Raw genomic sequence first — 26,035 nt, 5'->3', positions numbered from 1 at the left:
ACTTCAGTGCTGTGTACTTGGCTCCAGATGCTGGTCAATTCCAAGTTTGTAATAGCTCGGGAGATGTCCGTTTCTAAGGATCCTGCGAACATCAGATTGATCTGAAGCAACATGGGCAGTGTCGCCGAAACCCACGTTTGGACATATCAATTGACCATGGACTACAACATATCCGTTCGAACCACACTTACACACTCACGTAGCACAGCACGCCTCATCTTCACCAACGCAATTCCCCTGGAAAACAAGCTCCTCGTACATGCGGTGGTAGGAGTGCAGCTGGAATAGAAGGAGCAAAACACGTTAGATGCGTTGTGGATATTACATTAACTATACATGCCCTTCCCGCGAGATTCTGCACAATATGCAGTCAATATAAGACATTAATCGGAATCGCTGCCATAACCAGCTAACAGGCCGCTGGAGGGAGGTGCCGATTGTTTAGTCGACGGTGCTGGCGCGGGCATGGATGGCTTAGAGTCCTTCTTCTTGATCCCCAGCGCCGCACCATAGTCCTTCTTCTCTTTTGGCTTCTTAGTGAAAGCCATCACGGGGACTTCCATGGGCGCATCATTCATCTCCTCCTCTGCTATTTCCTCTTCGCCAATATCCGGCATACTTCGCCCCGCAAAGGCCTTCCGTGCCGCCTCCTCGTCTTGCTCTTCCTGCCGCCTGCGCGCCTCATCGACATCCACAACGGTGACTTCAGCCTTCTTCCCCTCTTTCTCGGCGCGTTCAATCCTTGCGTTTCTCGATCGAATCTCATCTAGCGCATCTGCGATCGCCATCTCCTGCTTCGCATCTAGCACCTTCGTCTCCAGCTCTTTCATCGCATCCCTCTCTGCCTCCTCCCTCTCCAGCCTGTCTAGCCTCTCCTCCTCCGTCTCCTCGGCCAACTTGGCCTCTCTCCACGGCTCGAAATTCCTCTTCGCGCCTCGCTCACACTCGTAGTCCATATTCTTCGGGTCCGTCTTGAATGTAATCTCGGCGGAGCATCGCGTGCAGCGGATGTAGAAGCGGAAAATGGCAATCTGGTAGTACTTCTCCTCGGTGGTCTCTTTGCGTGCGTTGAACTTGCGCCCTTTGTAGATGAACTCACCACACGAGGTGCATTTCATGGAAAATGGGGCCATGAGACGGACGGTCTGGACTTTGGGACCGGCTTGCTTAGGTCCCCGCGTGCGACCGATCTTGGAGGGGTCGAAGTCGGGCGGGTAGTATTTGCTGAGTACTTTACGTTCGGACATGGTGGCGGTGGTATTGGAGCGTGAGGCGCGGTGGCTTCGTGTATTCTTCTATGTTCCGATTGTGAAGGCCGAGGAAATTGCAGACGGTTGTTGAGACAAGGGAATGAGGCAACCGCGTAGGGGATTTTATATCACGTGATCTACCTCAGAGTTGGGGAGTCAAGCGCCTGCCCAGCGGTGCTGGTCCTATTGAGATGGACAATACAGAGTGCCGCTAGAATCCTGATGAAAAAGGTCCGCGGTCCGTTCAGATAGTTCCGTTAAGCATTCTGAGTTAGTTGTGGAGATACAGATGAGTAGACACGGCAGAAAGATGCAGGCGGTCGCGGTTTCCTTAGCGGCGAGGCTTGGCGGAAGGCATGTCACGTGGAAGCCCCGCCCCGTGCCCACGCGAATGGCAAGCGCGCGCGAGGCTCATCACCGCGTCCGGCGGCATACAAACATTGCATCATCCGCGGCCCCGGTCCCCCGCAGTTCTTCTCTCATGTTTTGGACATAGACACTACTCAATGGACAAATTTCTTCGCGAATGGCGACAGGATGCCGTCAACAAACATCAGTACGAGACAGCCATTTTCGTTGCCGACAAGCTGCTGGCCCTCACAGGTATGCGGTCGCCGAATTGATTACAGAGATAGGGCTCACAGCGATGCACAGGAGATGATCAAGACTCGTTCTACCTGGCACAAATCCACTTCAATACCGGCAACTATAATCGTGCGCAGTCGTTCCTCGCCCGCGGCAACCTGACAGACCGCAACCCTCAATGCCGCTACCTCGCAGCCCACTGCGCAATAAAGCTCGGGAAGACAGAGGAGGCTTTGGCGATACTGGGCGACAAGAACCCCACGCATCTCATCACGGCACCCGGCAGTGCGCGCCAGAAGCTCCGGCATGTCGACGTAAACACTCGGGCAGGTGCGCGGCACGGCAAACATGGCTCGCGTTCCGAACGTGTGCCGACGAGCGAGGAGCGAGACCGGGAAGACGTCAACAACATCAAGTCGGAGGCAGGCATGTGCTACCTGAGGGGCCTGTGTTATGCCAAGCAGAATGCCTTCGATCGGGCCAAAGAGTGCTACAAGACGGCGTGCCAGATCGACGTACAGTGCTTTGAAGCCTTCGATGCCCTGATGACCAACTCACTCATGTCTCCTACCGAGGAGTGGAAGTTCCTCGACTCGCTCAACTTCGATGCCATCAACGTTCCCAACAACCCCTCGCTTTCACAAGAGGCCGCTCAATTCACGAAGACCCTGTACACGACACGCTTGTCCAAGTACTCGCGCCCAACCGAGTTCGAAGAGGCAGTGGAACAGCTGACGACACACTACAAGCTCGCCGACAACCCAGACATCATCCTCGCCCGGGCCGACCAGCGCTATACGAGTTGCCGCTTCCGTGAAGCTCTCGAGCTGACCTCGTCGGTTTTGAAAGAAGACAAATACAACTTTGCAATTCTTCCTGTGCATCTCGCTGCACTCTACGAACTGAAAGAGAGGAACGTTCTTTTCCTGCTTGCGCACGAACTCACAGACACGCATCCTTCAGAACCATGTACCTGGCACGCCGTGGGCATATATTATCTAGCAACACACCGCATCGCCGAGGCACGGAGATACTTCTCCAAGGCTTCTGTCATGGATCCGCATTTTGGACCTGCTTGGATAGGCTTTGCACACACGTTCGCTGAAGAGGGAGAGCATGATCAAGCTATCTCAGCATATTCCACCGCAGCGCGATTGTTCCAAGGCACGCATCTCCCACAGCTCTTCCTTGGTATGCAGAATCTACAGCTCAATAACATGGTCCTCGCACATGAATATCTAGACACTGCGTACCAGCTGTGTCCAACAGATCCGCTGCTGCTCAACGAAATGGGTGCAGTATACTATCACGAGGGTCACCTCATGGAGGCCATCTCTATGTTCCGCCGTGCTCTTGGGATCAGTGAACAGAACAATGCCGACATCGCGTCTCTCATCCCTATCCGCACAAACCTAGGGCACGCTCTTCGCCGCGACGGACAACTAGAAGAAGCTTTACAAACCTTCGAAGACGTCCTGCGCCACGGTGTCAAAGATGCTTCTGTCTTCTCTGCAAAAGGGCTTGTGTTGCTCGAACTTGGAAGGACATGGGACGCTGTCACGGCATTCCACGAGGCGCTCGCAGTCGCACCGCAGGATCCTATGGCCACTGACCTACTCAACCGCGCCCTCGAAACCAACGAAGACGACGCAAGTTTCGCGGGCGCGGACAAAACTATTGGTACCGAGCAGAGCTTGGGTGAGGAGGACAGCGATGAGGAAATTGAGGAAGTAGAGCGCTTGCTGGGTGGTAGGCTTAGAGAGATCCAGCAGAACAAGGTCGCAGGGAGGAGCCGGAGGAGGAGAAACGTGCCTCTAGACGATCCAAGTGCTCTAGAGGAAAGTATGGCGGTCGACTCGGATGGGTAGTGCCCGTAGTAGGCTTCCCTTGTAATCGTAATGTTTTGTCTGTTAGCGAGCGGGTTGCATTGGCGGAGTTTGGGTAGCCTTTTATGGCCTTCAGGAGCGCAAAAGTATGACAACGGCATGCTTGGCGCTTGGTGTCCTTTGGGACATTTGTGTGGATTCGTACTTCTGGCATCTCGAAATGAAGAACTCTCTCACTTACGATTTGGAACTTAAATTTCGATATTAACATTCTTTCTGAAACGCTAAATCTTTAATCTGAGCAGTCCATCGAACCCACCTACCTTCTTTTTAACGAGGACGTAGTACGCAATTCCCGTTGACGTATCCGCCTCGGCTTTTGTTCTGATTGCTAGCCAGCTACAAAAACGTCGATTACATAGAAACTTGGTTCGGGCCAAGGTATAGTGATGACTTTAATGCGATGGGAATGTAGAGTAAATCAAGATCCACCAATGAGCGTCAAGACTCTAACAGAAACATCAACCATGTGACACTTTAACCAGATAGTATACCAAGAGGAACCTCGGGAAGATTTCAACCAATATATTAGGATAGTAGCCTACTGTTCTATCGAATATAGTTTTCGAAAGGTGCATAGAACTTTTGAAAAGCATTCAGATTTTTCTAGTACCACAGGGCACGATACGATCTCACTGCTTTCGTTACATCACACCAAAAAAATGCGTTTCCTATTGTCTATAGTCGCACTGATAACGACGACACTCACCGCACCACACGAACCTATCCAATCTCTCGACTTCTCATCATATGGCCTTACTAGCCGTGCTGACCCATCATTGACAAGATATCTGGGCGTCTTCTTCCTCGGCGACAAGCCCTCCGTCTACTTCTACCTCTCTAACGGCAACAACGCAATCAGTCTGAAAGCCCTAAACAAGGGTACCCCCGTCATCAACCCCACAAAGGGGACGCAAGGCGTGCGCGACCCCTCTATCATCGCTGGCGGTGGCGCCGAAGCAGGCAAAAAATGGTATATCATCGGCACCGACCTTAACATCGGCAAGACGACCTGGGATGCCTCGCAGCGCACCGGCAGCCGAGGAATCTTTGTGTGGGAGTCGACGGACCTCGTCAACTGGACCAACGAGCGCCTCGTCGTCGTAGAGGATGAGACCGCGGGGATGGTCTGGGCGCCCGCTGCCGTGTGGGACGCGGCGAAGGCGCAGTACGCAGTGTTATGGGCGTCGAAATTCTACGCTGCGAGTGATTCGAAGCATACGGGAAGCCCGTCGGCGATACGCATCCGAACGGCGTATACGTCTGACTTCAAGACATTCTCTGCGCCAAAGGATTATATTAATTACAGCCCGACGAACATCATTGATATCGATGTTTTGCCCCTGGGAAATAACGCCTACGCCCGTTTTCTCAAAGATGAGAGCGCGAAGACCGTGTTCATGGAGGTTTCTACGACGGGATTGTTCGGGACGTGGTCGAGGCCGGGAGGAAACAATGCGATCATTGAGAAGGGCGTGGAGGGCCCGGCGAGCTACTGGGATAATCAGGTTGACGGGAAGGCGCATTTGTTACTAGACTTTTACGGGAGCGATGGGTATCATCCGTATAACAGTGCAGATGTTAAGGGGGGGAAGTGGAGTGCGAGTGATAGGGGTGCGTTTCCAAAGAACCTAAGACACGGGAGTGTGCTACCTGTGACGGATGCTCAGGCTACAGCTGTAAGTGCGAAGTGGCCAGCTTGAAAGTGCCGTGTCGGGCTTTTGGCGATTTTATCTGCACCAGAGCTGCTTTGTCTCGTCAGAGAATCCAGAATGTTCTCTCAAAACTCTTGGATAACCGAAGGTGAAGAATAAGTGTAACTACACATAATATGGATACAGATTCGGGAGGCATGAACTGCACCAAAAACTAATATATATTAACATGCACTATAGAGACAATTACACGGATAAATAATCACTGGTGGCATACGTTCGACAGCGTTGAATGCGTCACTTTGCACGTTTCTTCCCTCGATTGCTCAAGCCGAAACGGGCTTCTCCGAGTCAACTTCACCCAAATGCTGCTCCCTCAAGACTTGGACGTCCACTTTCTCCAACGGGTCCTCATTAGCTTCACCTCTGTGGTACAGTTGGCGACTGACATGCTCCGTCAGATATTGATCGAAGTCTCGCAGGCAAACACTAGCGATTATAGCAAGCCCACCAAGCGCAACAGCAAAGTAATACACGTAGGCGTAAGACTTGGAGTATGCAGTGGAAACAGCGATGTTGGTGGTGTGAAGTATCTCCGGATTCATGCCTGTGACGTTGAGCAGTGCGGCTTGCGTACCGGCTCCGACGGCAGTCATAAGCTCTGACACGGAGTCGGCGGGTAGACCTGCGGATGTCACGGCGGATGGGACGAGGGAGGCGAGGTAGCCGGGGACCTTGTTGGTGTAGATGGCAGTGAAAGCTGCGGTGAAGATAGAGCCGAAAATCGTACGCGAGGCGGAGATGACGGCTGGAACTTGCGTTAGCTCTCACCACAATCGATGTCGGATGGGTAAGTCTCTTACAGAAAGCCACACCAAGGTCCTGATCGGAGACGACGTACTGCACCATGATGGCAGCAATGACCTCGCCCCATCCAATTGTCAATCCGCCGAGGAAGCTGAACGCAATAGCCTCACTCTTCTTCTCCACGGTGATGCTCGCCATGGCGCCCAGGAAAGCAGTCATCCATATACTGCTCGCTAGGATTTGGTATCGAATGTGCTTGATAAAGTGCATAAGCGGTCCAAGCAGCACAATACCACCCCAGAGCCCAAACGCCGCCGTAGTAGACAGCCACGCGGACTCCTCCCACGATCCCACCGTCGAACCAAAGATGTTTGCAATCTGCTGAGGCCAAATGATGAAGAGCGCGATGTTCATGACACCGTATGTCGCAGAAATTACTTCGAGGCACGTGAAGCCGCGCAAGTCGCGGAAGAAGCGCATGGGTATGATGGGCTGAGCCGGGGTGAGGAAGACTTCGTAGAGGATGAAAGCTACTGTCGCTATGGCGCCGGTGATCAGAAGACCGAGGATTTTGGGCGAGTCCCAAGGTTGCGCCGGACCTCCCCATGAGATGCCGAGGAGGAACAGTGTGAGACCTGCGACAAGAAGTAAGACTCCGATGAAGTCAATCTTCTTGATCTCGTCCATCTTGCTGGACTTCTTGCCGTGGAGTTGGACGTATGATGGAGGGTGGTAGAAAACCGCCCAAAGGAGCGTGCCCGGTACTGATCGGTTATGTTAGTCGCACATCTCAAGATGAAGCTCTCCAGCGCTCACCCATCATGATGATGAATATGTAGTAGATCCATCGCCAATTAGCTACGATAGCCAATCTTAAGCCAATGTAGGCTCCAAATCCAGTCGCGATCACATTCGGCACAACGACAGCCGCCGTTCCGATATACTTGTCTTTATTGCTCATAAGCTCACCCGCAAGCAGAGGGTATGATGCTGGCACACCAGACGCAATACCCATGAGGACCTGAGCTCCGATGAGTGTCTCGATAGACTGAGCAGTAGCAGCGACAATGCCACCGATAATGGCAAGAGCACATGAGGCAAGGGCGAATCCACGGCGACCAAAACGATCCGATAAACGGCCAAAGAGAAGCAACGAGATTGGCTGCGATATAGTCCAGACAGTAGGTACAAGAGCCGTGTTCAAGCTGGGGCCAATGTCCTGAGAGATGGCAGTTCCGAGAACGGCGGCAGTGGCTTGGAATTGGAAGTAGGTTGCACACACGATGACTCCAGTTCCAGCAAAGCTACCTACCATCTTGGGGCTCCAGAAGTAGCCATTGGGTAGTAGAGTCTTCTCTGTGGCCAGGGCTTGCGACCGAATCTTGTCGGCTTCTTCTGAGTTCAGTGACTGGACAGAAGAGCCATTGAGGACTTTAGAGTGTTCCTCCACCGAAGGAGAGACCTTGGGCTCGTCCACTGTATCTGTCATCTTGACCTGGTGTGAGAGGCAAAACAAAGTGCAAGAAGATTAGCAGAACGGCCTCGCGATTGGGAGCGCTTACCAAGCCTGAGAGGAATTGTCAAGCAGGGATGGAGAGGTCTCTCAAAGGGAGGGCGCGTCCTATTCATGAACCCCGAAAGCGCAACAGAAATGAGAGATGAGTTCACACCATACCAACTGACTCGGCCATCTTCAGAACCCTGTACAAGGCTAGAGCAAACCATGCTGTTCACAGTAAAGCAAGCTATAATCAATATGGTGGCGAGCACGATCCTTGCTCAAGGGATGACATTCGTACAAGCGCACGCTGATAAACAGGCGGAAGAGGGGGCGGACCAGAAGTTGTACGCGTCGTGCATAATTATCTTGTGAAGATTGTCCTCAACGGACGCACGAGCGGATGGGGACAGCCTCGTGTCCAGTCTCTCCAGCCAGGATCTGAAAAATTCGCCTCGTCGAGGAGTCGCGAATGGTGTTAGATCAACAGACTTCTTCCCACGTTGCCTGTAACAGTGGGTCTGAACGGTAACAAACGCATGCTGAAACGGTATAATGGTCCCCCACGCGAGTAGCGCCCGAGCGCAAATTTCGCGTCCAACCGGAAAAAGGGTTCTTGTGACCGGCAGCAAACATTCCTGTTTGTGGATGGCATTTCGTTAAAATACAATGGCATGATGCGACATTTGGTCAAACATGCTAGTAGGGGTACCGGTACCGGTAGTCGTGGAGTACCTACCATAAGCGAGGCGGTGAGAACGCGAAGCTAGTGCAACAGCGAGCCGATCCGCAAGAAGGAAAACATGGACACATGACAGGCGCAAAAAAAAAAAAGCAAATGATTGGTTCGAAATGGTTTCCATATATGTGGGTAGTGAAGTTTGTGGTGAGATTGAACATCAGCTTCATTGGCGCGAATAAACACAGAGTATGTCTACTCGTCGAGACCGTGGCAGTCATCGACAGCAGCGTAGACCATTGGCTACTCTGTTCGCCTGGGTGTCGAGTATAGAGATCATGCTGTTTGGAGTACTCAGGTCACCCGAGTTTCGGCTTTGGCAAGGAGACCTCTAACCCTGGCTCACACGAATCTGCACCTCGCGGTCGACCATAATCCCGTTACCGGTGTCACGCTGCGCTGACGAGGTAACAATATTCTTCTGGCTGTGATCGTCCCCGAGCGTGGAGTTGCTGTCACCAGCCACCGTTGTTCCGCCGTAGATTCGCGTTTCGGTTCCCTTTTGGCTCGCTGATTTGGAGTGCTGCTTCTGGCTGGACAAACCTTCTTCCAGCTCCAGGTAGCGGTCTGTTGACTTCTGCTGTTTACTGCGCTTGTCGCTTCGGATGGTGGAGCGCAGGCTGAGAACCTTCTCCAAGAGCGGTCGGAGAGCTGGAAGATTGGCCACGATGATTCCTATGCCGACTTCTGCTTGTGCCCACGCAGCCACATCCATCGCATTGTAAAGAAAGTTCTTAGTCGCACTAAGATTGACGGTGATCGAAAGCCGAACAAGGGGAGCAATCGATGCGATGATGCCGAGACTAAGCAGCGCGATGACGGAAAGTTTGATCCGCGTGTCCATCTGAACATTCCAGAGCAGAGGAATTGGGCTGTGATGGTTATTAGTAGTTCGGACAAGAGCAAGAATTTGCTGTTGGGATTTCACAACGTACACTAGAGCGCAGAACCAGTCCGTGAATATGGAAACGGCTGAAAGAGCGAAGCTGAAGCCGGTGATATTACTCTGAGCATTGCAGTGACCGTTGGGGATTTTTGTGGGCTTCCAATTCATCCTACGAATGATCAGTATGTCTGTTTCTTAGCTATTTTCAGTCTTAGATCAAAAAGGATGCTAAGATCCCGGAGTAAGGACGATAACAAGTGGCTCTTTGGGCTAACTTACGCGACGGGATCACAATGAAAGAACTCGTAGATCGTCGTAGATGTCATTACGAGGAATACAGCCCCCATACAACAGTAGATAGGTATCGTGTAGAGTAGCTGCTTGTTGGCGATACGAAGAAGCGTAAAGCAAATCGACCATTTTACTGGAATGGCAGCAAGACACCACATGGTCTGCATAATGAACCACCACTCAGGGAAAGTTAGGACGAATTACTGTCAGCCAACATCTACAGTGATGAACTTACAAACATTGCAGTCTCCTGCTGCTTCGAAGTAAGCTGATCATCTCTTAGGCCACCACCGGTGAACGCAATTCCCAGCATTCCAGTCGTAGAGATAGCAAATATCGGCTTTGGTTCATTAGTCAAACTGCCCCTCGTAGGTTCTGTCATTGAACTCACGATGGCAATGAGCATGCACCAATCATCCGGGCCCCATGCTTTCCTGGAGAGGCGCACATAGAACCTGAGCGCCCACGATAGGACATCGAATACCAGGAGAAGGAGGGTACAAATTGCGAGACCAGGAGCAGTAGCGCCAGCCATTTCGTAGAAAGGTTCAAAACTTGCGAGTCGCCTGGTACGGACGAGCAGCAACCATAGAGCGAAGAACTGACCGTTTATAGGAGGTATTTGAAGGAGTGACTGAGTGTGAGGCTGGTATAAGACTGAAGATCACATATGTCTTCCCGCTCCGCAGGCGAGTGTCGAAGCCGTTCGTGTCAGGGACAAGGAAGATACCCACCACATCCCACACGTTCGCAAGGTATCAACCACGCATTTGGAAGCTTTCGAAGTCGATCGTTACAAAGTATAGTGCTCAGGGACCTTTTTGTCCACGTTCCTCCTGTTCTCGTTACGGAGCTTGGATAGCCCAACGGCTTGTCCAACGGCCACCGCAAGTCCGAGTTAGTTTTCACAGTTTCAAAAGTCAGATGTCTCCAATGAGAGCCTGTGTAGACCTGTCGTCTGCTCTTTTTTCTGCGCCTCTCCGCGACGGGACTGCAGATCCACCCGCGCGGGTTCAGCGAGACAAAAAGGAGCCTTGGAGCCAATGCCATTGCAAAAGTGCATAATCTTGCAAAAGCATGGAAATCAGCTCACTCCTACAGCGATCGGACCATGTGAAGATGGTACCTGCGCGAGACCGTGGTCGGAGCAACTTGGCCGAGCTCCTCCCTAAAGTCTGAAAGACCGGGCCTGATCGAGCAGTACGGTACGCGTCAGATGAGGAATTGACGATGCACTCCTCAGACTCTGTTTTCATTTCGTCGCTGGCGTTATCTAGCACCTTTTTGGGCTCTATCTCAGAAACAAGTAGGATAATAGTCGGACGTCTCACAATGATTCTTCGAGTTCCAGTGGTCACCCTTATCGCAATACAGTACCCAGGTTACCTGTCACTCTGGCGTCAAGTGTTTCCCCTGTGAGGATGCAGTATGTTCCCAAAACAATACAAGATTGCCCGGGAATTAATTGTGGCTCTCATCAGTTCGTGTGTACGGCTATCAACCCTTGTAAAGCTGCTGCGTGCCTATATGCATGAAGCGATTGCAATGCCGATCACACAAGTCGTTTCCTGTCCGGCAGTTTGGCTCACCCGTGCAGCCGCTGACCTTGCTGAAAGCGGCTGACCATGCGCACACCCCTGCGCGCGTAAACCCTCTAATCCTCGGGTAGGCATGCATCGGGGAACGTTGCTAGCTTCCGTCACAAGTCTTCCAATCCTCGCTGGCTACTGCGATCCTGATGACGTTCCATCATTCGCAAGTTGCAACCTCGCCATACATAGCGTGTGTTCTCGGGTGTTGATCTGCGTAGGATTCGTTCGCCGTGGGTTGAACGTGCATGCATTACAGCACCCTGCCCACGGAGATTTATTGGAGATGGTCACTGAACTTTGAGGAGGAATGAACCGTGTAGGTGGAATACCAGTAATCATATACGAGATCTTGAGTACCCATTTCTCCGGGATGTATTGCGCATTATCTTTTTCGTGACTACCCGCAGATATCGTGAAGAAATCTAGGCTCCCTCTTCCGCGAATTGTGGGCCAGCCAGTGTGGGTCAAGTACTGCACTTCCTCTCAAGGGCGACAAAGATCGTCTATTGGGCGGTCAAGCCGCCATCCACGTTCAGGTTGATACCTGTCACCCATGCCGCGTCGTCGCTAGCCAGGTAGACAGCGGCTCGTGCATGGTCTTTTGTCTCGCCAAATCGACCCCGTGGCAAAGCCGCAAGGACGGCGTCCCGCGCAGAAGAGAGTGCGCCACCAAGCGCATTGTCCAGCATCGCTGTTTGGGTAACTTACTATGGTTAGCTTCGTACAAGATGTGATGAGACAGGACCAGCTTACACCCTGGGCAGATGGAGTTGGCGACGATGCCCTGCTTCGCGACGTCGAGAGCGACAGTTTTCGTGAGCGCCGCAACAGCCCCCTTCGAAGCCGTGTAACCAGCTGTCAAAACGCGAATTAGGTGTCTCCGAGGAAATTTGCGAGGATTCAAGGCAAGGAGAACTCACAAAGGCCTGCCATGCCGATGTTTGCAACCATAGAGGCGAAGTTCACAATCCATCCACGAACGCCAGATGGGTGAAGTTTTTGTTTCTTGAACTGGCGCACAGCATACTTGCAGCCGAGAAAAACGCCACGGGTGTTGACCCTTAGGTGTGTGTCGAAGGCGTCCTCATCGACTTCATCAATAGGTTGAGGGTTGTCTGCTTCTGTGCATATTCCCGCGTTATTTACCAGGCTGGGGCATATCAGCACTATCACCATTGGTAATTGATCGGAAGGTGAACTCACATATCCAATCGTCCATACTCTTCGACCGTTTTGGAAATTAAAGCAACCCAGTCTTCCGCTTTGCTAACATCAGTTTGTACGAAGATAGCTTTGCCACCTTTCTTGACGATGGATTCGTGAGTAGCAACGTCTTCGCCTTGGCCAAGAGGGCGTAAGTCGGAGCATACGAGCAACGCCCCTTCTTCGTGGAACTGGTTGCATATTTCCCGACCAATACCTTGGGAGGAACCCGTCACGATTGCAACCTTGTTCAGCAAACGGGGACCAGTCATTTTGGAAAGTTATTAAAGAAAAGATCGGTAGTAATCAAGGACAGTATCCGTATATCAGAGACTTCAAGAAGTTGGCTTGGTTTGTACCCTGAGAAAATGTTGAGCTCAATTTGCGAGCTTCACACTGGCGTTATGAGTGAGGCTCTTGCCCTAGTTGCGGTGTCGGCTCGCCACCTCATGCGTACCCTTGTCAACTAGACAGATGCGCACTAATCATGCATCAGGACCGTCATACAACTCCACTACTGCACACGGCACGGCCAAAGCACCGCGCCAGATCGATCAGGTTACGATTGACAGGAGGATATTATTGAAACAAAAAGGAAGGTGATTATATCGATAGAGTGGAGACGCTCCATAGGCGAGACAGGCCTGTCTTGGTCAACGAGACTGTCTTGAATAACTCCCATTGAGAATACCGGCTTCTAGACAGACAGCCAGCTTAGTTGCAGGTTGAAGGGTGTTTCCTTTCGTACGGCCAGCAGTGTAACGCGATTCGGAAACCTAGAAGGTTGCTAGGTCCCATTCAAGTAGAACAGAATCATTGTGCGCAAGATGTCGAGACCATTGGAGGGTAAAGTCGCCATCGTAACTGGAGCTTCTCGAGGTAAGCTTCGAACATTGACCTGCGCATAGCCTATGCATTCTAGAGCTTATAGCTACTTAGGCCTCGGAGCGGCGCTTGCCCAACATCTAGCTGCAAAGGGCGCAAATGTAGTGATCAACTATACCTCGGACAACTCCACTGCTGCTGCAAAGACGGTCGCAGAAGAAATCCAATCGAAACATGGCGTCAAAACTGTTCTGGCCCAGTGCGATATAACTAAGCAACACGGCCCTAGCCGGTTAATCGAGATAGCAAAATCGCAGTTTGCCAACGACGGCGAATTTCAGATCGACATCCTCATCAACAACGCCGGAGTGGTCAATCCGGCTCCAATGGGATCGGTGACCTACGACGAGTTTGAAAACACGTTCCAATTGAACGCACGCGCACCGTTGTTTGTTATTCAGGCGGCCATGCCTTATCTCCCGAACGACAGGTCAGGGCGGATCGTGAATGTATCCAGTATAACCACCAGTATGGGATTCTGGTGGCAGAGTTGTTATGCCGGTACAAAAGGAGCTCTTGAAGCTATGGTGTGTATCCGCCTGGATGCTCGGTCATTGCTAACTGTCGCCATTGCAGACACGAGTGTGGGCTCGCGAGCTTGCCGAACAAGCTACAGTCAATTCTATCAATCCTGGAGCCATGATGACAGGGATGTACACAGGGCTCCCACAAGAGATGCTTGAGAAAGTCTGGTCATTGAACTACATGGCACCGCTGGCCAAACCTCGTGTAGGGATAGATTCGCCAGAAACTGTCGAAGCAGCGAAAGGGCTTGGAGGAAGGCCGGCGTATCTTGAGGAGGTCTCAGGCATCGTAGGTTTGCTCTGCATGCCCGAGTCCGGGTGGATAACAGGACAAGTAATAGGGGCAAATGGAGGAGGAGTGATGACGAAGGGTTAAAGAGTTGGAGACAAGGCGTCAGTTCAGGCCTACCAATGGTAGCGTCGAAGGCGACTTGGCATCATGTGATCTTCAGGCTTCAGCGCCCACGTGCCTCAACAATATAGCATCCCCAACACAACAATCGCAACGACACTGTGCTTGTTGTCCCCGTCACTGTGTGTCTCATCAAGGTGGAGACCTACGGCTGCCCAGCCCAGGACCCAATACAGCGCAACCACAACTGACAAGTCAAGCAAGATATTGTGCAAGGTCAGAGCTGACAACACAAGTCGCTGGGATACCGGTACCTGACGACCTGGTCGGGGTGCAAGAAGATCGAGCAACAGAACATTGCCCTCCTTTGTGGCTCTGCATTTCGGAACTAACATTGCATTTTGACAACTTACTACCCATTTATCGAGGGTTTCTCTTATCGCGCGCGCATTACTCGGACGAAGCGAAACTGCGGTAGTCCTGTTTCTTCCGCTCTTGGCTGTCTTACCACCCTGGCCCCTTGTTCCAATCCGACGCGAGTTTCGCAGGTAGTAGAAACACCTCAAGAATAGCATCGAACATCGCCTTGGCTTCTCTATAATGAATTTACTCTGCTCTTCCTGAAGGGCATCTGAATTAACAGCCAATAGGATTGCTCCGAGACTAGAGACGGTCTTCATGCTCTCTCGTCGCATGCATGCATGCATCTTTGACCTCTTCGCCGGTACCAGAACGTTTTTTAACCGCCCGCTATTATATGTACGTCACACACTGGTACCGTTTGTAGTACCTTCCGCTACGCTCTCCTCGGCGTCCGTTCTTGGTATCTTGGGTTTTCTCTCGTCGAGACTTCCAAGGCGACTCACGAGGCAGTTGACATCCTCTAGAAACACACCTGCATGGATTAACTTCAATCGGAACGGAACCTGCTGCACTGATCTACATTTCCTGCGAGGCAAACAAAAGTCCAAGAGCGCCTCATCTAGATCTCTAGGCATGCCAAGTTGCCAAGGCGTGCTGGTTGCAACCAAGCCCGCCCTCGAAACAACAAACACAACGCTCCGCCCTCAACAGCCCACTTTCCCATAGTCCCAAGGAGCGGAGAGGAGCCGCCGCAGATACAAGACCCGCTCTTGGACATGGCTAAAAAGTGGGAGACGTGGGATATCAGTGTTTAGTGTCAGCGGAGCCGTATCGGATCAGCGGGGCCTCTGCAGGGCGCTTCGGGCTTGGGCGGGAAGCCTCACCTTCCGTCTTCGAATTTTTCTTGGGTTCGTTTGTATTTGCTTGGTTGAGGTAGTGCATGCTTGGTTGGCAATCTTGGGCGCATTGTAGACTGTGTATCGTGGAGGGGAGGTTGGGTCACAGCCATGAGCGTGACACGAAGGCTCGGACACTTTGGTATATAAACGGCGAACCTCCACTCCACCAGGGGGCCCCATATCCACACTCATCTCCACCTTCTCCATTAAACCTTCTCGACCATCTACAACTTGACCCACGAGTTCTCTCCTCCGCATAACTACCACCATGAAGCTCTCAGTCGTCGTTGCTTCGCTCCTCGTCACACTCGCAGCAGCCATGCCCGACCCACTCCCTCAAGGCTACACAGGTCCCTGCTCTACTACAGACTGTGGTGTGAACCACCTCGACTGCACACGTCGGGGAAACCTCTGCGTACCTTGGCCGCACACCGATCCGGCTCTGCGCAAAGGATGTACATGCAGCGCCGGTTAGTTGAAGACAGCAACAATACGATCTGGTATGTTCATCTATTAAGTCCTGTTAGGCGTCAAAGTGAAGGGTGTCACCATCCACGCATTTCCTTCAGGATGAAATCGACCCGGTCCTGATTGAGAAGTAGCATCACGAACAACACCGCCGAAGAGGGTCTCTATGGGGAGCAGCTCAGAGTTGTCGTCATATCCGACTGAGAGCTCGGTCAAAATCTCTGAGCAATACGAGCACAATTCGAACTCAAGACATACTCAGGGCGCCGTCGACCTGACGCACTGCGCGGCATATTCTGACGCGGAGCGGGAACGAGCGGTGCAAGTCCACGGGGCTCTTGGAAGGATGCAGAGCGTATCGTTTGCCGCATTATAAATATTCCTTAACGAAATTTTACGACTTTTTTCCATCAATCACGCAGTGTCCGCTCTCCTACCTCCCGGTTGCCTTATCTCTTGCTATGCTGTGTCTCATCGTACATGATCTTCAATGCATGGCTACAGTCCATCAAGACCGCCTGTTTGAAATGCAAAGAAAGTCTTGTGGCCTCGCCAAGTGCAACTTCGCCCTCCACCCATGATACAAGTGTCAGGTACCCATTCTTGGTATCCGTCAGTCTCCGCCGCTTCGAAACGGTCAAAGCTTTACCAAAGATTTGCATTGCTCACTTTTAAGCCACATGCATCTTCACAAGAACTACAAGAGTGACTTCGCATTTATACCGAATCCAAGGATAGGTCATAGTTATTATCTTACGGGCCATCACAGACAAAAACGAACACTGGGTTGATGCCAAAGCGAGAGGACCTTACTGACATTTGATAGTAAACTCACACAGCAAGGTCATTACCTCCAGATAGCTGACGCCTCGAATTTCGTATCTTGTGATGTACTTGCCAAGTGTCCAGAAATTGCACCCAAAAGCGAATCTTTGCTTCCGAGTGCCTTATCCCGCGGTTACGTCTAATCGAATCTCGAACACCTGAGATCTCATTCCTAGCATTCTTTCCGACCGATAGCCTGGAAGCAAGCGCTCTGGTGACAAGCTCTGATCTTCGGAAATCGTTTCAGACCTAGTCTGCCACGGTACCACGGCGCATATCGAGCCTGCGGTTCTTGCCTGGGCGCTTCCACTTCTTCTCTTTCATCCATGGCGCCGTGCTCAAGCCACGTGCCTGGGTTGCCCATACCTCCCTTCCCATCTCCACAAACTCCGGACCGAAGTCTTCGAGGATCTTCGCTACATCGAATTCCTCGCCATGAAGTGCTTCCTCAAACTCGTCGTTTGTTCCAAACGTGGCAGCTTCCCATTGCTTCTTCCATGTCCCTACCGCTGCAAGAGCTTCGGGGTGCTGGCTCTGGACATCCGTAACAACCATATAGTACGAAGATCGCTTCGTGTGGTACTTGGTCGGTTTGAATAGCTTGACTGAAGAGAATTTTCTGAAAGTGTAGAACAAGCCTACTGACTTAGGCCTCTCAGCCTTGTGGAGGAGAATGATCATAGTTCCGCCAGGGCGAAGGTGCTCAAGGCCGAGAGCAAGCTGGGCGACGGTAAGTCTTATTGCTTCTCTATGCTCCCGGTAGGCGGCTCGCTCCTGAGTCCTCAAGACCTGGCCATCGCACATGACAAGATCGAAGGCGTCGGTGGGTCTGAACTGATGCGGAAGAAATTCATCGGCATCTGGATGTCCAAGGGAGATATAGCGGACGCCCATGTCTGAAGCCATCATGTTAACGTCCAGGAATTTGTAAGACACATTGAGGCACTCTGGAAGGAGTACCTTGTATCCTCCCTCGCTGACAGGCAGAGTTATACCAAGAGCGCGAGCGCCAGGATTGATGTTCATAGTTGTGAGCAGGAAGCCTCCAGGCGCCATACACATGTCGAGGATAGCTGAGTCATTCCCGGAATGCTTCTTGATAGCGAGGGCTCCATCGGTCTTCTGGTGCATCTCTTGTGCGATCTTCTGCATCATCTTGTAAAAGATCTGCGCCACTTTCTCATCAGCAGTGTCGGACTGCTGACGCTGTTTCTTGAAGTAGGAATCGCCTGCCGGATTGTTCCACCCCTACGTATGTCAGCGCTGTTGTTTCATTATTCGATAAATCTTGTGCAGAGGTCTGCTCACCTGATGTCGGAGCTCGTTCAGCTGACGGTATTCTACCGAATGCTCCAACAGGTACGCTTTGATCTTCAAGTCCACGCGCTCCTCCCAGTCGTTTGGATTTTGGGTCTGACCCTCTGGCGAGTGGAAGCTTGGGAGACCTTCAGCATTATCGTTTCCCGCTGGTACCAGCCCATCGGCCATATCGGGCGCGGCAACTGCACCACTGGAAGAGATCGCTGGAACAAACTCCTGAGCGTCAACGCGAAGCCTGGATGAAGTTGGCGTCAATAGGACAGACGTTTGCTGCTCTCCATCCGCTGGGATGGGAGCACTGCAAGGCTCCTCCATACGAAAGGAAGGCATGGCGGTAAAAGTGAGATTGAGCAAAATGGCGAACAATGGAAAGAACGATCGTTCGAATGAGCTGAACAAACGGTCGGAAGAGCTCTCGCTGAGCGAGATTGCCAGGTGAAAGTGAAAGAGAAGTAGGCAGTAAACAAACAGCTGAGCCCGCGCCTTCCATTTCCACAACGGCATTCCATAAGAGAGGAATGGGGGATTGACTGAAAGCGTACATTATTACCCAAATCAACTGCAGTGTAACCCTGAAACAACTTATAGATGAGCATGTCCAGTATTATAGGTATGTCGCAGAGCAATGCCCCAAATTAATCGACACAGGTTCCTACAGACGACTTGGACCGCACTGTATCAACCACGACCCGACCAAAACTCTTCATCGCCTCTTCGCCCCCGCGCTCGATATCCGGTCCCGACCAAGAAGACCTTTCAAACCACATTTAGCAAACGAGGACGCATCTTATCACGGAATCGTTTCCTACCATCTGCGAGCCTCTCCTGACAGTATGCTCCGTCAGAATATGACACCTCTCCCACATGCCCGTTCTCGCTCCCCGCTACCCTAGCCCTGTCGCGACACTGGAAAATCCGTAACCTATCTATTGCTCCAGCTAGACAACACTGCCTCTGCTTCCCTCCCACCCCACCAACCAAGCAACCAGCTGAACAGGTGTCTTTGGCATCGACTCGAATCAAATTCACCGCAAACTAAGAGACGCTCAAAGCGATGCATCTTATCTCACAAACGCATCCATTTGGATCGCGCTGCCCAAAAAAGTCAACATGATACCCGGGCGAGACGTAAACGATAGACGGGATGGAGAATGATACCTGCGACGTGTAAACGTGCACTGAATGATTTGGTAGGGTTTGCACATAAACGTTATTCCATATGCCGTAGCCCACCGATATATACGTTCAACCACCAGAATCTATACAGATACCAGACCGACACCATCCAGCCACCCAGCCAGACGGCACAACGCCAAACACCTTTCGCTAATCAGATAGATAGAGATTCATGTCTATGCCCTCTTCTCTCGCGGAATGCTCGGCCCCGCATTCAACGCCCCCGCAAAAAACCTCCCCACATCCGCTGGCCTCAACTTGCCCCTGAACCCACCCCCATTTTCGCTCGCCGTGCTCCTCCTACTCAGCCCTGTCCCCGTCCGACTCAGCCCGCCATCGCCCAAATCACTAACATTACTCCCCCTTCTCGCACGTCTCATGGCGTCCTCGTCCTCTTTCTTGTGCAAGGACTCTGAGGGTAGCAGGATGGCGCGGTCGAGGGCGTACGGCAGTCCGCGGTGGCGGCCACGGATCTGCATGGCGATGATGATGAGTTTGGACAGGGGCTTAAATTGGCCGGAGAAGGAGGCGTTTGTGCCGGGGTAGCCGAGGGAGAGGCCGACAGTGCCGTAGGCAGAGACGATTTCGAAAAGGACGGAGAAGAGGGTAAAGGCGTATTCGTTGGTCTGGGGAGGTTAGCGATGGGGCGGAGAGGGAGATGCGGAGTCGGGAATGGAGGTATGGGGCGGGGACTTAAGTGTTTGATGCGTGCAACATGTGCATGTTGTATGGTCATACATTGCTCGCTTCAAGGACTTGTACCTGCTGCCACCTCGAGAGCCCCTGGAGTTCCCACGGAAGCCGACTTACGTTTTGCAAGCGAGAGCCTTCCACGATCGCGATGATGAAGAAGCCCAAGAAGACGTACCACAAGTCGAAGGACAATTGGCGACGTACGTGGGTGCCGAAGTAGCTATGTCCAGTGTTCTCGTCTTCATCACCGGACCAAATCCCAAGGGACTTTTCTTCGTACACATTGGTCTTACGCATGGAGATAGCGATTGGAAAGACTGAAATGTACATCATGATCAGGTACGATACCTGGATGGCGGGATGCAGGTCAGAGAGACTGACGACGGCGAAGCCTGCAGTGCGAGTTGAGGCAGCCTGGAAGAGGCCATCAAGGAACCGGAAGCCTCCGGGCAAGCCTTCGACAGCTGGGGCGTTGAGCTATGCGCGCATTAGTGAACATCCCAATCACCAGTGGGAGCATACTCACATCTAAAACAATAAAAAAAATTAAGTCGATACCGTTGAGGAGAATGAGTACCCAAAATAACCACCAATTAGCGCTGCTTGGAAATAACAGTGTGAAGCAGCGACGTGGGTGATCGAGGAGAAATTTGAATTCTTCCCAAACGCCGCTTCGGTACGGCACGCATTTGGAAGCGAGCCAGATGATGAACCGAAGCATACAAGGGAAACCCGTGTTTCCGATGATGATGAGGAATGTCCCCAGCAGGAGTGGTAGGACGCATAGCTGGAACATGACCATAGAATCGGGATTGAGGGTAAATCCCAGGTCGTTGAACATGGAAGCCGGCGTGAAAAAGCCCCTGCCAAAATTAGCTCCAGAGTTAAAATATTTGCGTGTAACGAACGACCTACCACCACACAGGGCTCACGCCAACATCGCGAAGTTTAGCGGAGTATTTTGCGTCGTTCACAATCCATGGAAGCAGGCATATCATGCCTAGTAGGTGAAATCCTACAAAGTAGCACACAAGAACGACAGCCAGCAGCTTGAGAGCTCGATATTCAATGCCGCCGAGCTCCTCTCTTTGTTCTTCAGTCAGATCCACGAAGGCAGAATTTCTCCCCACGGTTGGGGTCCAACTCAGGTACGGCATTGGATCCTCTTCCTCCTTGTCGCGCGTAAGGAAGCTGCTGAATGTCCTTGATCTGGATCGGTTTGGCACGTGGAGACCACTTGGAGGCGGCTCCTCCTCAGACACATCAGACCGCCGTCTTGTCCGGTTGAAGTTGTATGCAGAAGGTCCCGCGTTGGGGCGGCGACGTACGTCCGGAACGTCAATGGTGATGTGAGTCTTGAAAGGATGGTCATCACCATTCATCTCCTGTGCCGGAGGTCTGGAAGCCGACCGAGAGCGTTTCGCCTGCAAACGTTCTCCACAGTCTCCATCGTGGGAAGTATTCGTCATCGGCCTGTCTAGTTCTGTACCTTCTTCGATTCGCTCTGGAACAAAGCCTAGATCATAGTCTCGGGGACCGGGAATGCGAAAGGTGGTTGCATCTTTCGGGTTGCGTTGGTTCTCTACGAAAGCGATGCTCGTCTCCTTGTTCTTCTGAGGCAACCGCTCTTGAGGGTTCGTAACCTCGTCTGCAAAGGTAATGTTTCGATGTAAGACCATCTCGGAATAGTCGGTCTTGGGTGAGGCATCTCCCGGTGCAGGCTCCTTCTCTTTCCTGGGGGTAGACGCACTGCCGCTCTCATCATCCGAATCCTCTATAGCGATGTCTCCCTCGTGGAACGCTTCCTCGTCATCGATCCTAGTGCCTTTGACGTGACCATCGGCAGCCCTCAACACTCTAATCTCTCGATTTCCTACTCCGTTCTCTTCTCTGCCAATGTCTCGCTCAAGGTCGGGCTTCCCTTCGCTCTTGGCGACGGACCGAGTCCTTGATCGTCGCATACTGCGCGCCTCGAGCACGACATTCTGAAACCGTCTCTCGAACCAGTAGAGCCGGATAAAAACAACGAACGTATTTATAAAGATAGGGTTGCAAACAGAAGCGAGTAGCATGAGCACGACCTGTACATCCCGATTAGCAGGGCCATGGTAGCCGACACTATTGGAACTTACCTGCTGGTACAGTCGCAATCTGTTGAGGTCGATGCTATTGCTTGTCAGCTCAGCTCGCAGCCAAGTCGTATTCCACCTACGTGTTCAGGCCACTCTGAGTCGCTCCACCGCTGGCAAAGAACAATGCGTCAATATATGCCATGTCCTTGGCCGGGTAGAGGATGACGGAGCCGATGAGCGCCATGGAGACGATGTACATGTCTGGCCGCTGTTAGTAGGCAACGTGCGGCAAGGATTCCAGTACGCACAATGGATAGTGATGAAGTTCAGGCGAGGCTTAAAGGCCGACCATCGCATTGGTATGTGCTGCTTCAGCCATCCGAAGATGACAAGCCACGGGCCAAACATGTCGCGATGCGTCGTCCTTTTTTCGGCAAATGGGCTCGCTACGGGAAGTCACACTGGGAGTCCACTCGAATGGCCGGTGGATTCTCTTGCGGTAAATGACAGGCGGGCGGTGCTCGAGCTCGAGGGCTGGGGTGTGCTGTTATAAGGTACAGACCGACGCGGAGTCGTTGTGCAAGGTCTTGCGATTCGAAATGTGCATTGTCGGCGGTCAGCGGATGGGGCGAGGATTCGAGGCTCAGGGTCGCATTCGAGTGAAGTGACAGAGGCTGCGGGAAATACTAGCGGGTCGGGCGCAATGGCGAAGTCTGGGGTTCAACTAGGGTGCTGGCGGTGGGAGGATAACGCGGATGGGGTGGCCATGATGACGCCAAGACCGAGGTCTCGACTTGGGCCGCTTCAGGAGAGATGGCGACACCAGCCGCCGCCTTCACGAGCGGCGCAGCCCTGAAATTACTGGCCGGCCCGATTGCACGCGCCTCTCTGCTGAAACACGGCCAGCATACACGTGCGCAATGTTTCGAGCGTCGCTACTGCCCCACTCCCGGTATCCCCGCACGTGCCGGCCGGCCACGGAAGTCGCACGGAAGTCGCACCCAGCGCACTGCAGCCGCCTCGAACCACGGATTGGCATCGCGTCGCATCGCATCGCATTCAGGTACCGACTGGCTAAATCTAGGAGACAAAAAGGAGCTGTTCGCTGTCCTCTCGCGTAGCGCAAAGTATTCACAGCTGAAAAGCATCATCGTCGCCATGCAGCATCGCCCCATGCGCCCAGAAACAATGAAATCACCACCACATCCCGCACATGCAATTTGTCCCTCTAGTTCCCCCCAATCTAATCACAGCCTTCTCACCACAGAGTCACTATGTCGCTGTGGTGATCTGGGGCCCCGGTATACCGGCTATCGCGTTCGCTGATGTTTGCGGTACATCCGAGGCCCCGTCAGTGCCATTGAGTGCCGGTGAGATGGCGCCGGAACCTGTGGGCTTCTTCGTCTTGAGGGTGAGCGGGAAAGGGTAGTCATCGGGGTCCTCTTCCTCCCTATCAAACTCGTTAGCTTGTCTCATTCCCCTACACGTGGCACACGGTACTTACGGGAGCTTCCATGCTATGTAGTCCTCAGTGCTGAGTCCTTCTCGTCCTTCCTGGAGCGACGCAAAGTCACCAGGTGTCATCATCCCAGACCGATCGCGGGGAGACCCGGGCTCTGATAGCGGCCGCGAGATCTTGACCTCATGCGAGCCAAAGAAGTCGGGCTCCTCATCCTCTTCGTATGCCGCTGGGTAAGCTCGTCGCAACGCGAGCTGGCGTGCTTTGACGTATTCCATGCCCATCCGCTTCCAGTCGAGGAGGTCGCTGAGACGCTCAGTTCGGTTGCGCTGGTTGATACGCTGTCGCTTGCTCTTCTTGGTGAAATCGAACATGTAGTCGACAAGCTGGTTGACCGAGTCATCAACGCCCTTCATACGACGGTCCACAATATAGATGCCGTAGTCGGAAGCGTTCTCAATCAGCTCTTCCATGTAGCAACCGAACCCGGACAGGTTGGTGGTGATGCTAGGTACACCCATCACGGTGCACTCGGCGGGAGTGTAGCCCCATGGCTCGTAGTATGACGAGAAGACGCCCAAGTGCGTACCGCGGACGAAATCGTCGTAGTCCAGAGGGAGGACTGGGTTTGCCGAGTTCAAGAACTCAGGATGGAAAACGACCTTGACACGATCAGAGGGATGGTTGAACAGCTGGCAACGGCGGAGCTGGTTCAGAACCGGGTCCTCAGCATCGTTCACCATGTTGTGCGTTACAATCGGCGGCAAGTTATTCCTCTTCATCGCGAAAAGTCGGCGACGTAACAAGATCTTGTCCGAGGCCGAGAGCAAGTCTTTTTCGTCAGGCATGTCCTGGCCATCAGACCAAGTAAGAGAACGTTCGAACAGCTTCTTGCCCACGTTTTGCTCGATCGTCTTAATGGTATCGTGCAACGACTTGATTACAGCCTGTCCCTTGAGCGCTTCGACAGTCAAGGACTGTGTTTGTGCCGGCAAGATAATGAAGGCTACCACAGTCATGTTGGACTGAGCGCTCTTCATGCGGTGGTTCAACCGCGCCAAGGACTCGATGAACATATCCACACCCTTATTACGGTACTCGTAACGACCCGCAGTGAAGAAGTAAAGGGTGTTCTCCGGATCAAAGTCGTTGTGCCCATAAAAGTGACCTCGGACGAAATCGTTGATCTTCTCCTTTGCCTGCTGGTGCAAGTTCTGGAACTCGTGTGTGGCGGAGAATTTCTTAACGTTCAACCCGTTGGGTAGTACGCCGTCCGGCTTGCGCTTCAGAAGATGCTCGCTCTCGTACGCAGTGATGTGGGAGACGGTTGTAAAGACATCGGCGGAGTGTGCGGCTGCGCGTTCTATGCAGTAACGGTGGTAGATGCCACGCTTTCCAGCTTCAGAATCCACATCGAAGAATTGCAGGTTGTTGTAAAAATCGACAGAGCCAGCGCACAGGTAGCGACCAAGAAGGGTAGCGTGCGTGGTGAAGATGGTGGTCACATCGATGCGCCGCTTTTTGCACAGCGGCAGAGCAACACCAGCAAGCCACTCGTGGAATTGCACAATAACCGCGCGCTTCTTCTCGTGGTATACATACTGTCAGGATTAGCCGTGTAGGGAGAAGGTGAGGGGTTTCACCATACCTCGCCCAAAAACCATGCGATCAAATAACCAAAGACAATAGCTTCGTTCGTCTCGGAGTCGCCGGGCGGCGAAGGAATACCAGCAGCAGACCACAGGTCGCCTTTCCACTCGTCGAGGTATCCGTAGCCAGTGCTCGTATCGAAGAGCAGCACGCGCGGCGCGCCGTCAATAAGCCATCGGCCGTACAGCGTCTTGATGCCCCGCTCATTCATAGACTTGACGGTAGCCACCAGGGCCGGGTCCTTGGGCTCCAATTCTTCGACCTCAACTGCGGCCTGTTGCGTCTGTCAGTGGGGCGGAAACTGCCTAGCATTGAGATCATACTGAGTTTCTGTTGAGCGGGCCGAGCAGTGTGTATGAGGAGCCATATTCGGCCGTTGTCACCTGAGCTTTCGACTTCAGGACCGAGTAGATACCGCCAACTGCAAAAGTCAGAACACATCTTCCGGGAGCTCAACTGGCAGCGTACCTCGATTCGCGACCTCGGTCGCGACCTCGAAGAGGATGTGGTTGGAGACATCGCGCGCTTCGGTCATGGTGTCGGCGATGGGAATCTTTCCAAAGATGGAGGAGACTGGGAAAGGCGCAACCACGCAGAAGAGCTCTCACGACAGACGAAGCCGGGGAAGCTGGAGAAGGGGAGCTTGAGCGCGGAGCTCTAGAGTGGAACGAGCTACTGCAGGCGATGGCACTAGACGGGCTGCTACTTGCACGGGAACAGGCAGCGTGACCGGGTGTCGGCGAATGTGTGCAGCTGCGATGGATTGGAGAGAGGCACGACGAGCGGCCAAGTGCAGTGTGAGAGTTTTCAAGAAGGAGGCGGGAGGACAAGTCGCGACCGCTGTGCCGTTTGTTTGAGAGCCCGAGCGCGGAGAGAGATGATGGAGGCTGGAGTGGTGCTAGCCCGCTTTCACCTCGACCCGAACAGCTTGCATCCTTGTCCACCATACGTCACAGC

General features: G+C 52.7%; 11 protein-coding genes across 11 annotated transcripts; 4 read left to right on the top strand and 7 right to left on the bottom strand.

The window, feature by feature from the left end:
- Positions 1 to 289: 289 nt before the first annotated feature.
- CC84DRAFT_1165052 (DUF572-domain-containing protein) lies at positions 290 to 1,540 on the bottom strand. Its single transcript, XM_018178633.1, has one exon. It carries the CDS (start codon positions 1,245 to 1,247, stop codon positions 384 to 386), a length of 864 nt encoding a protein of 287 aa, XP_018035008.1. The 5' UTR covers positions 1,248 to 1,540; the 3' UTR covers positions 290 to 383.
- A 140-nt stretch (positions 1,541 to 1,680) lies between these two features.
- Positions 1,681 to 3,873, top strand: CC84DRAFT_1147387 (TPR-like protein). Its single transcript, XM_018176591.1, has 2 exons — positions 1,681 to 1,853; positions 1,905 to 3,873. Exons 1-2 carry the CDS (start codon positions 1,757 to 1,759, stop codon positions 3,701 to 3,703), a joined length of 1,896 nt encoding a protein of 631 aa, XP_018035007.1. The 5' UTR covers positions 1,681 to 1,756; the 3' UTR covers positions 3,704 to 3,873.
- A 510-nt stretch (positions 3,874 to 4,383) lies between these two features.
- CC84DRAFT_1246869 (uncharacterized protein) lies at positions 4,384 to 5,424 on the top strand (the record flags this gene model as incomplete). Its single annotated transcript, XM_018184214.1, has 1 exon — positions 4,384 to 5,424. One exon carries the CDS (start codon positions 4,384 to 4,386, stop codon positions 5,422 to 5,424), a length of 1,041 nt encoding a protein of 346 aa, XP_018035006.1.
- A 117-nt stretch (positions 5,425 to 5,541) lies between these two features.
- On the bottom strand, positions 5,542 to 7,874 carry CC84DRAFT_1246864 (fungal trichothecene efflux pump; the record flags this gene model as incomplete). Its single annotated transcript, XM_018184213.1, has 5 exons — positions 5,542 to 5,610; positions 5,772 to 6,184; positions 6,240 to 6,947; positions 7,000 to 7,614; positions 7,859 to 7,874. 5 exons carry the CDS (start codon positions 7,872 to 7,874, stop codon positions 5,542 to 5,544), a joined length of 1,821 nt encoding a protein of 606 aa, XP_018035005.1.
- An 877-nt stretch (positions 7,875 to 8,751) lies between these two features.
- On the bottom strand, positions 8,752 to 10,132 carry CC84DRAFT_1094201 (uncharacterized protein; the record flags this gene model as incomplete). The annotated part of the gene is made up of 5 exons (XM_018174552.1): positions 8,752 to 9,292; positions 9,356 to 9,475; positions 9,586 to 9,776; positions 9,833 to 9,937; positions 9,989 to 10,132. The coding sequence occupies 5 exons, from the start codon at positions 10,130 to 10,132 to the stop codon at positions 8,752 to 8,754; spliced, it is 1,101 nt and encodes a 366-aa protein (XP_018035004.1).
- Positions 10,133 to 11,692: 1,560 nt separating this feature from the next.
- CC84DRAFT_1187645 (NAD(P)-binding protein) lies at positions 11,693 to 12,664 on the bottom strand (the record flags this gene model as incomplete). The annotated part of the gene is made up of 4 exons (XM_018180942.1): positions 11,693 to 11,880; positions 11,943 to 12,044; positions 12,110 to 12,339; positions 12,393 to 12,664. The coding sequence occupies 4 exons, from the start codon at positions 12,662 to 12,664 to the stop codon at positions 11,693 to 11,695; spliced, it is 792 nt and encodes a 263-aa protein (XP_018035003.1).
- A 555-nt stretch (positions 12,665 to 13,219) lies between these two features.
- On the top strand, positions 13,220 to 14,177 carry CC84DRAFT_1147382 (NAD(P)-binding protein; the record flags this gene model as incomplete). Its single annotated transcript, XM_018176590.1, has 3 exons — positions 13,220 to 13,271; positions 13,332 to 13,804; positions 13,854 to 14,177. 3 exons carry the CDS (start codon positions 13,220 to 13,222, stop codon positions 14,175 to 14,177), a joined length of 849 nt encoding a protein of 282 aa, XP_018035002.1.
- A 441-nt stretch (positions 14,178 to 14,618) lies between these two features.
- CC84DRAFT_799973 (uncharacterized protein) lies at positions 14,619 to 15,297 on the top strand. The gene has a single exon (XM_018187454.1). It carries the CDS (start codon positions 14,832 to 14,834, stop codon positions 15,240 to 15,242), a length of 411 nt encoding a protein of 136 aa, XP_018035001.1. The 5' UTR covers positions 14,619 to 14,831; the 3' UTR covers positions 15,243 to 15,297.
- Positions 15,298 to 16,957: 1,660 nt separating this feature from the next.
- Positions 16,958 to 18,196, bottom strand: CC84DRAFT_1259984 (uncharacterized protein; the record flags this gene model as incomplete). The annotated part of the gene is made up of 2 exons (XM_018184956.1): positions 16,958 to 17,956; positions 18,017 to 18,196. 2 exons carry the CDS (start codon positions 18,194 to 18,196, stop codon positions 16,958 to 16,960), a joined length of 1,179 nt encoding a protein of 392 aa, XP_018035000.1.
- A 962-nt stretch (positions 18,197 to 19,158) lies between these two features.
- CC84DRAFT_1165049 (potassium transport protein TRK1/TRK2) lies at positions 19,159 to 22,871 on the bottom strand. Its single transcript, XM_018178632.1, has 7 exons — positions 22,278 to 22,871; positions 22,110 to 22,230; positions 22,030 to 22,063; positions 20,813 to 21,978; positions 20,424 to 20,760; positions 20,015 to 20,374; positions 19,159 to 19,830 (listed from the first exon to the last, which is right to left on the bottom strand). The coding sequence occupies exons 1-7, from the start codon at positions 22,375 to 22,377 to the stop codon at positions 19,381 to 19,383; spliced, it is 2,568 nt and encodes an 855-aa protein (XP_018034999.1). The 5' UTR covers positions 22,378 to 22,871; the 3' UTR covers positions 19,159 to 19,380.
- Positions 22,872 to 23,008: 137 nt separating this feature from the next.
- Positions 23,009 to 25,949, bottom strand: CC84DRAFT_1147373 (glycogen synthase). Its single transcript, XM_018176589.1, has 5 exons — positions 25,547 to 25,949; positions 25,402 to 25,499; positions 25,077 to 25,352; positions 23,474 to 25,029; positions 23,009 to 23,419 (listed from the first exon to the last, which is right to left on the bottom strand). Exons 1-5 carry the CDS (start codon positions 25,611 to 25,613, stop codon positions 23,242 to 23,244), a joined length of 2,175 nt encoding a protein of 724 aa, XP_018034998.1. The 5' UTR covers positions 25,614 to 25,949; the 3' UTR covers positions 23,009 to 23,241.
- Positions 25,950 to 26,035: the final 86 nt, after the last annotated feature.

This window comes from Paraphaeosphaeria sporulosa (genome assembly GCF_001642045.1).
Source record: "Paraphaeosphaeria sporulosa strain AP3s5-JAC2a unplaced genomic scaffold CC84scaffold_6, whole genome shotgun sequence".
Taxonomy (NCBI): Eukaryota; Fungi; Ascomycota; class Dothideomycetes; order Pleosporales; family Didymosphaeriaceae; genus Paraphaeosphaeria; species Paraphaeosphaeria sporulosa.
This window is presented reverse-complemented; position numbering and strand designations above follow the sequence as displayed.

Excerpts from the sequence above, each read along its gene's own strand:
- CC84DRAFT_1165052 (XM_018178633.1), bottom strand. The coding sequence starts at position 1,247 with ATGTCCGAACGTAAAGTACTCAGCAAATACTACCCGCCCGACTTCGAC.
- CC84DRAFT_1147387 (XM_018176591.1), top strand. The coding sequence starts at position 1,757 with ATGGACAAATTTCTTCGCGAATGGCGACAGGATGCCGTCAACAAACAT. Across the intron at positions 1,854-1,904 it reads CAAGCTGCTGGCCCTCACAG|GAGATGATCAAGACTCGTTC; the intron begins GTATGCGGTCGC and ends AGCGATGCACAG.
- CC84DRAFT_799973 (XM_018187454.1), top strand. The coding sequence starts at position 14,832 with ATGCTCTCTCGTCGCATGCATGCATGCATCTTTGACCTCTTCGCCGGT.
- CC84DRAFT_1165049 (XM_018178632.1), bottom strand. The coding sequence starts at position 22,377 with ATGTTTGGCCCGTGGCTTGTCATCTTCGGATGGCTGAAGCAGCACATA. Across the intron at positions 22,231-22,277 it reads GAACTTCATCACTATCCATT|ACATGTACATCGTCTCCATG; the intron begins GTGCGTACTGGA and ends AACAGCGGCCAG. Across the intron at positions 20,761-20,812 it reads GGCGTGAGCCCTGTGTGGTG|GGGCTTTTTCACGCCGGCTT; the intron begins GTAGGTCGTTCG and ends TAATTTTGGCAG.
- CC84DRAFT_1147373 (XM_018176589.1), bottom strand. The coding sequence starts at position 25,613 with ATGACCGAAGCGCGCGATGTCTCCAACCACATCCTCTTCGAGGTCGCG. Across the intron at positions 25,500-25,546 it reads GACCGAGGTCGCGAATCGAG|TTGGCGGTATCTACTCGGTC; the intron begins GTACGCTGCCAG and ends TGACTTTTGCAG. Across the intron at positions 25,353-25,401 it reads GCCCGCTCAACAGAAACTCA|GCCGCAGTTGAGGTCGAAGA; the intron begins GTATGATCTCAA and ends CAGACGCAACAG.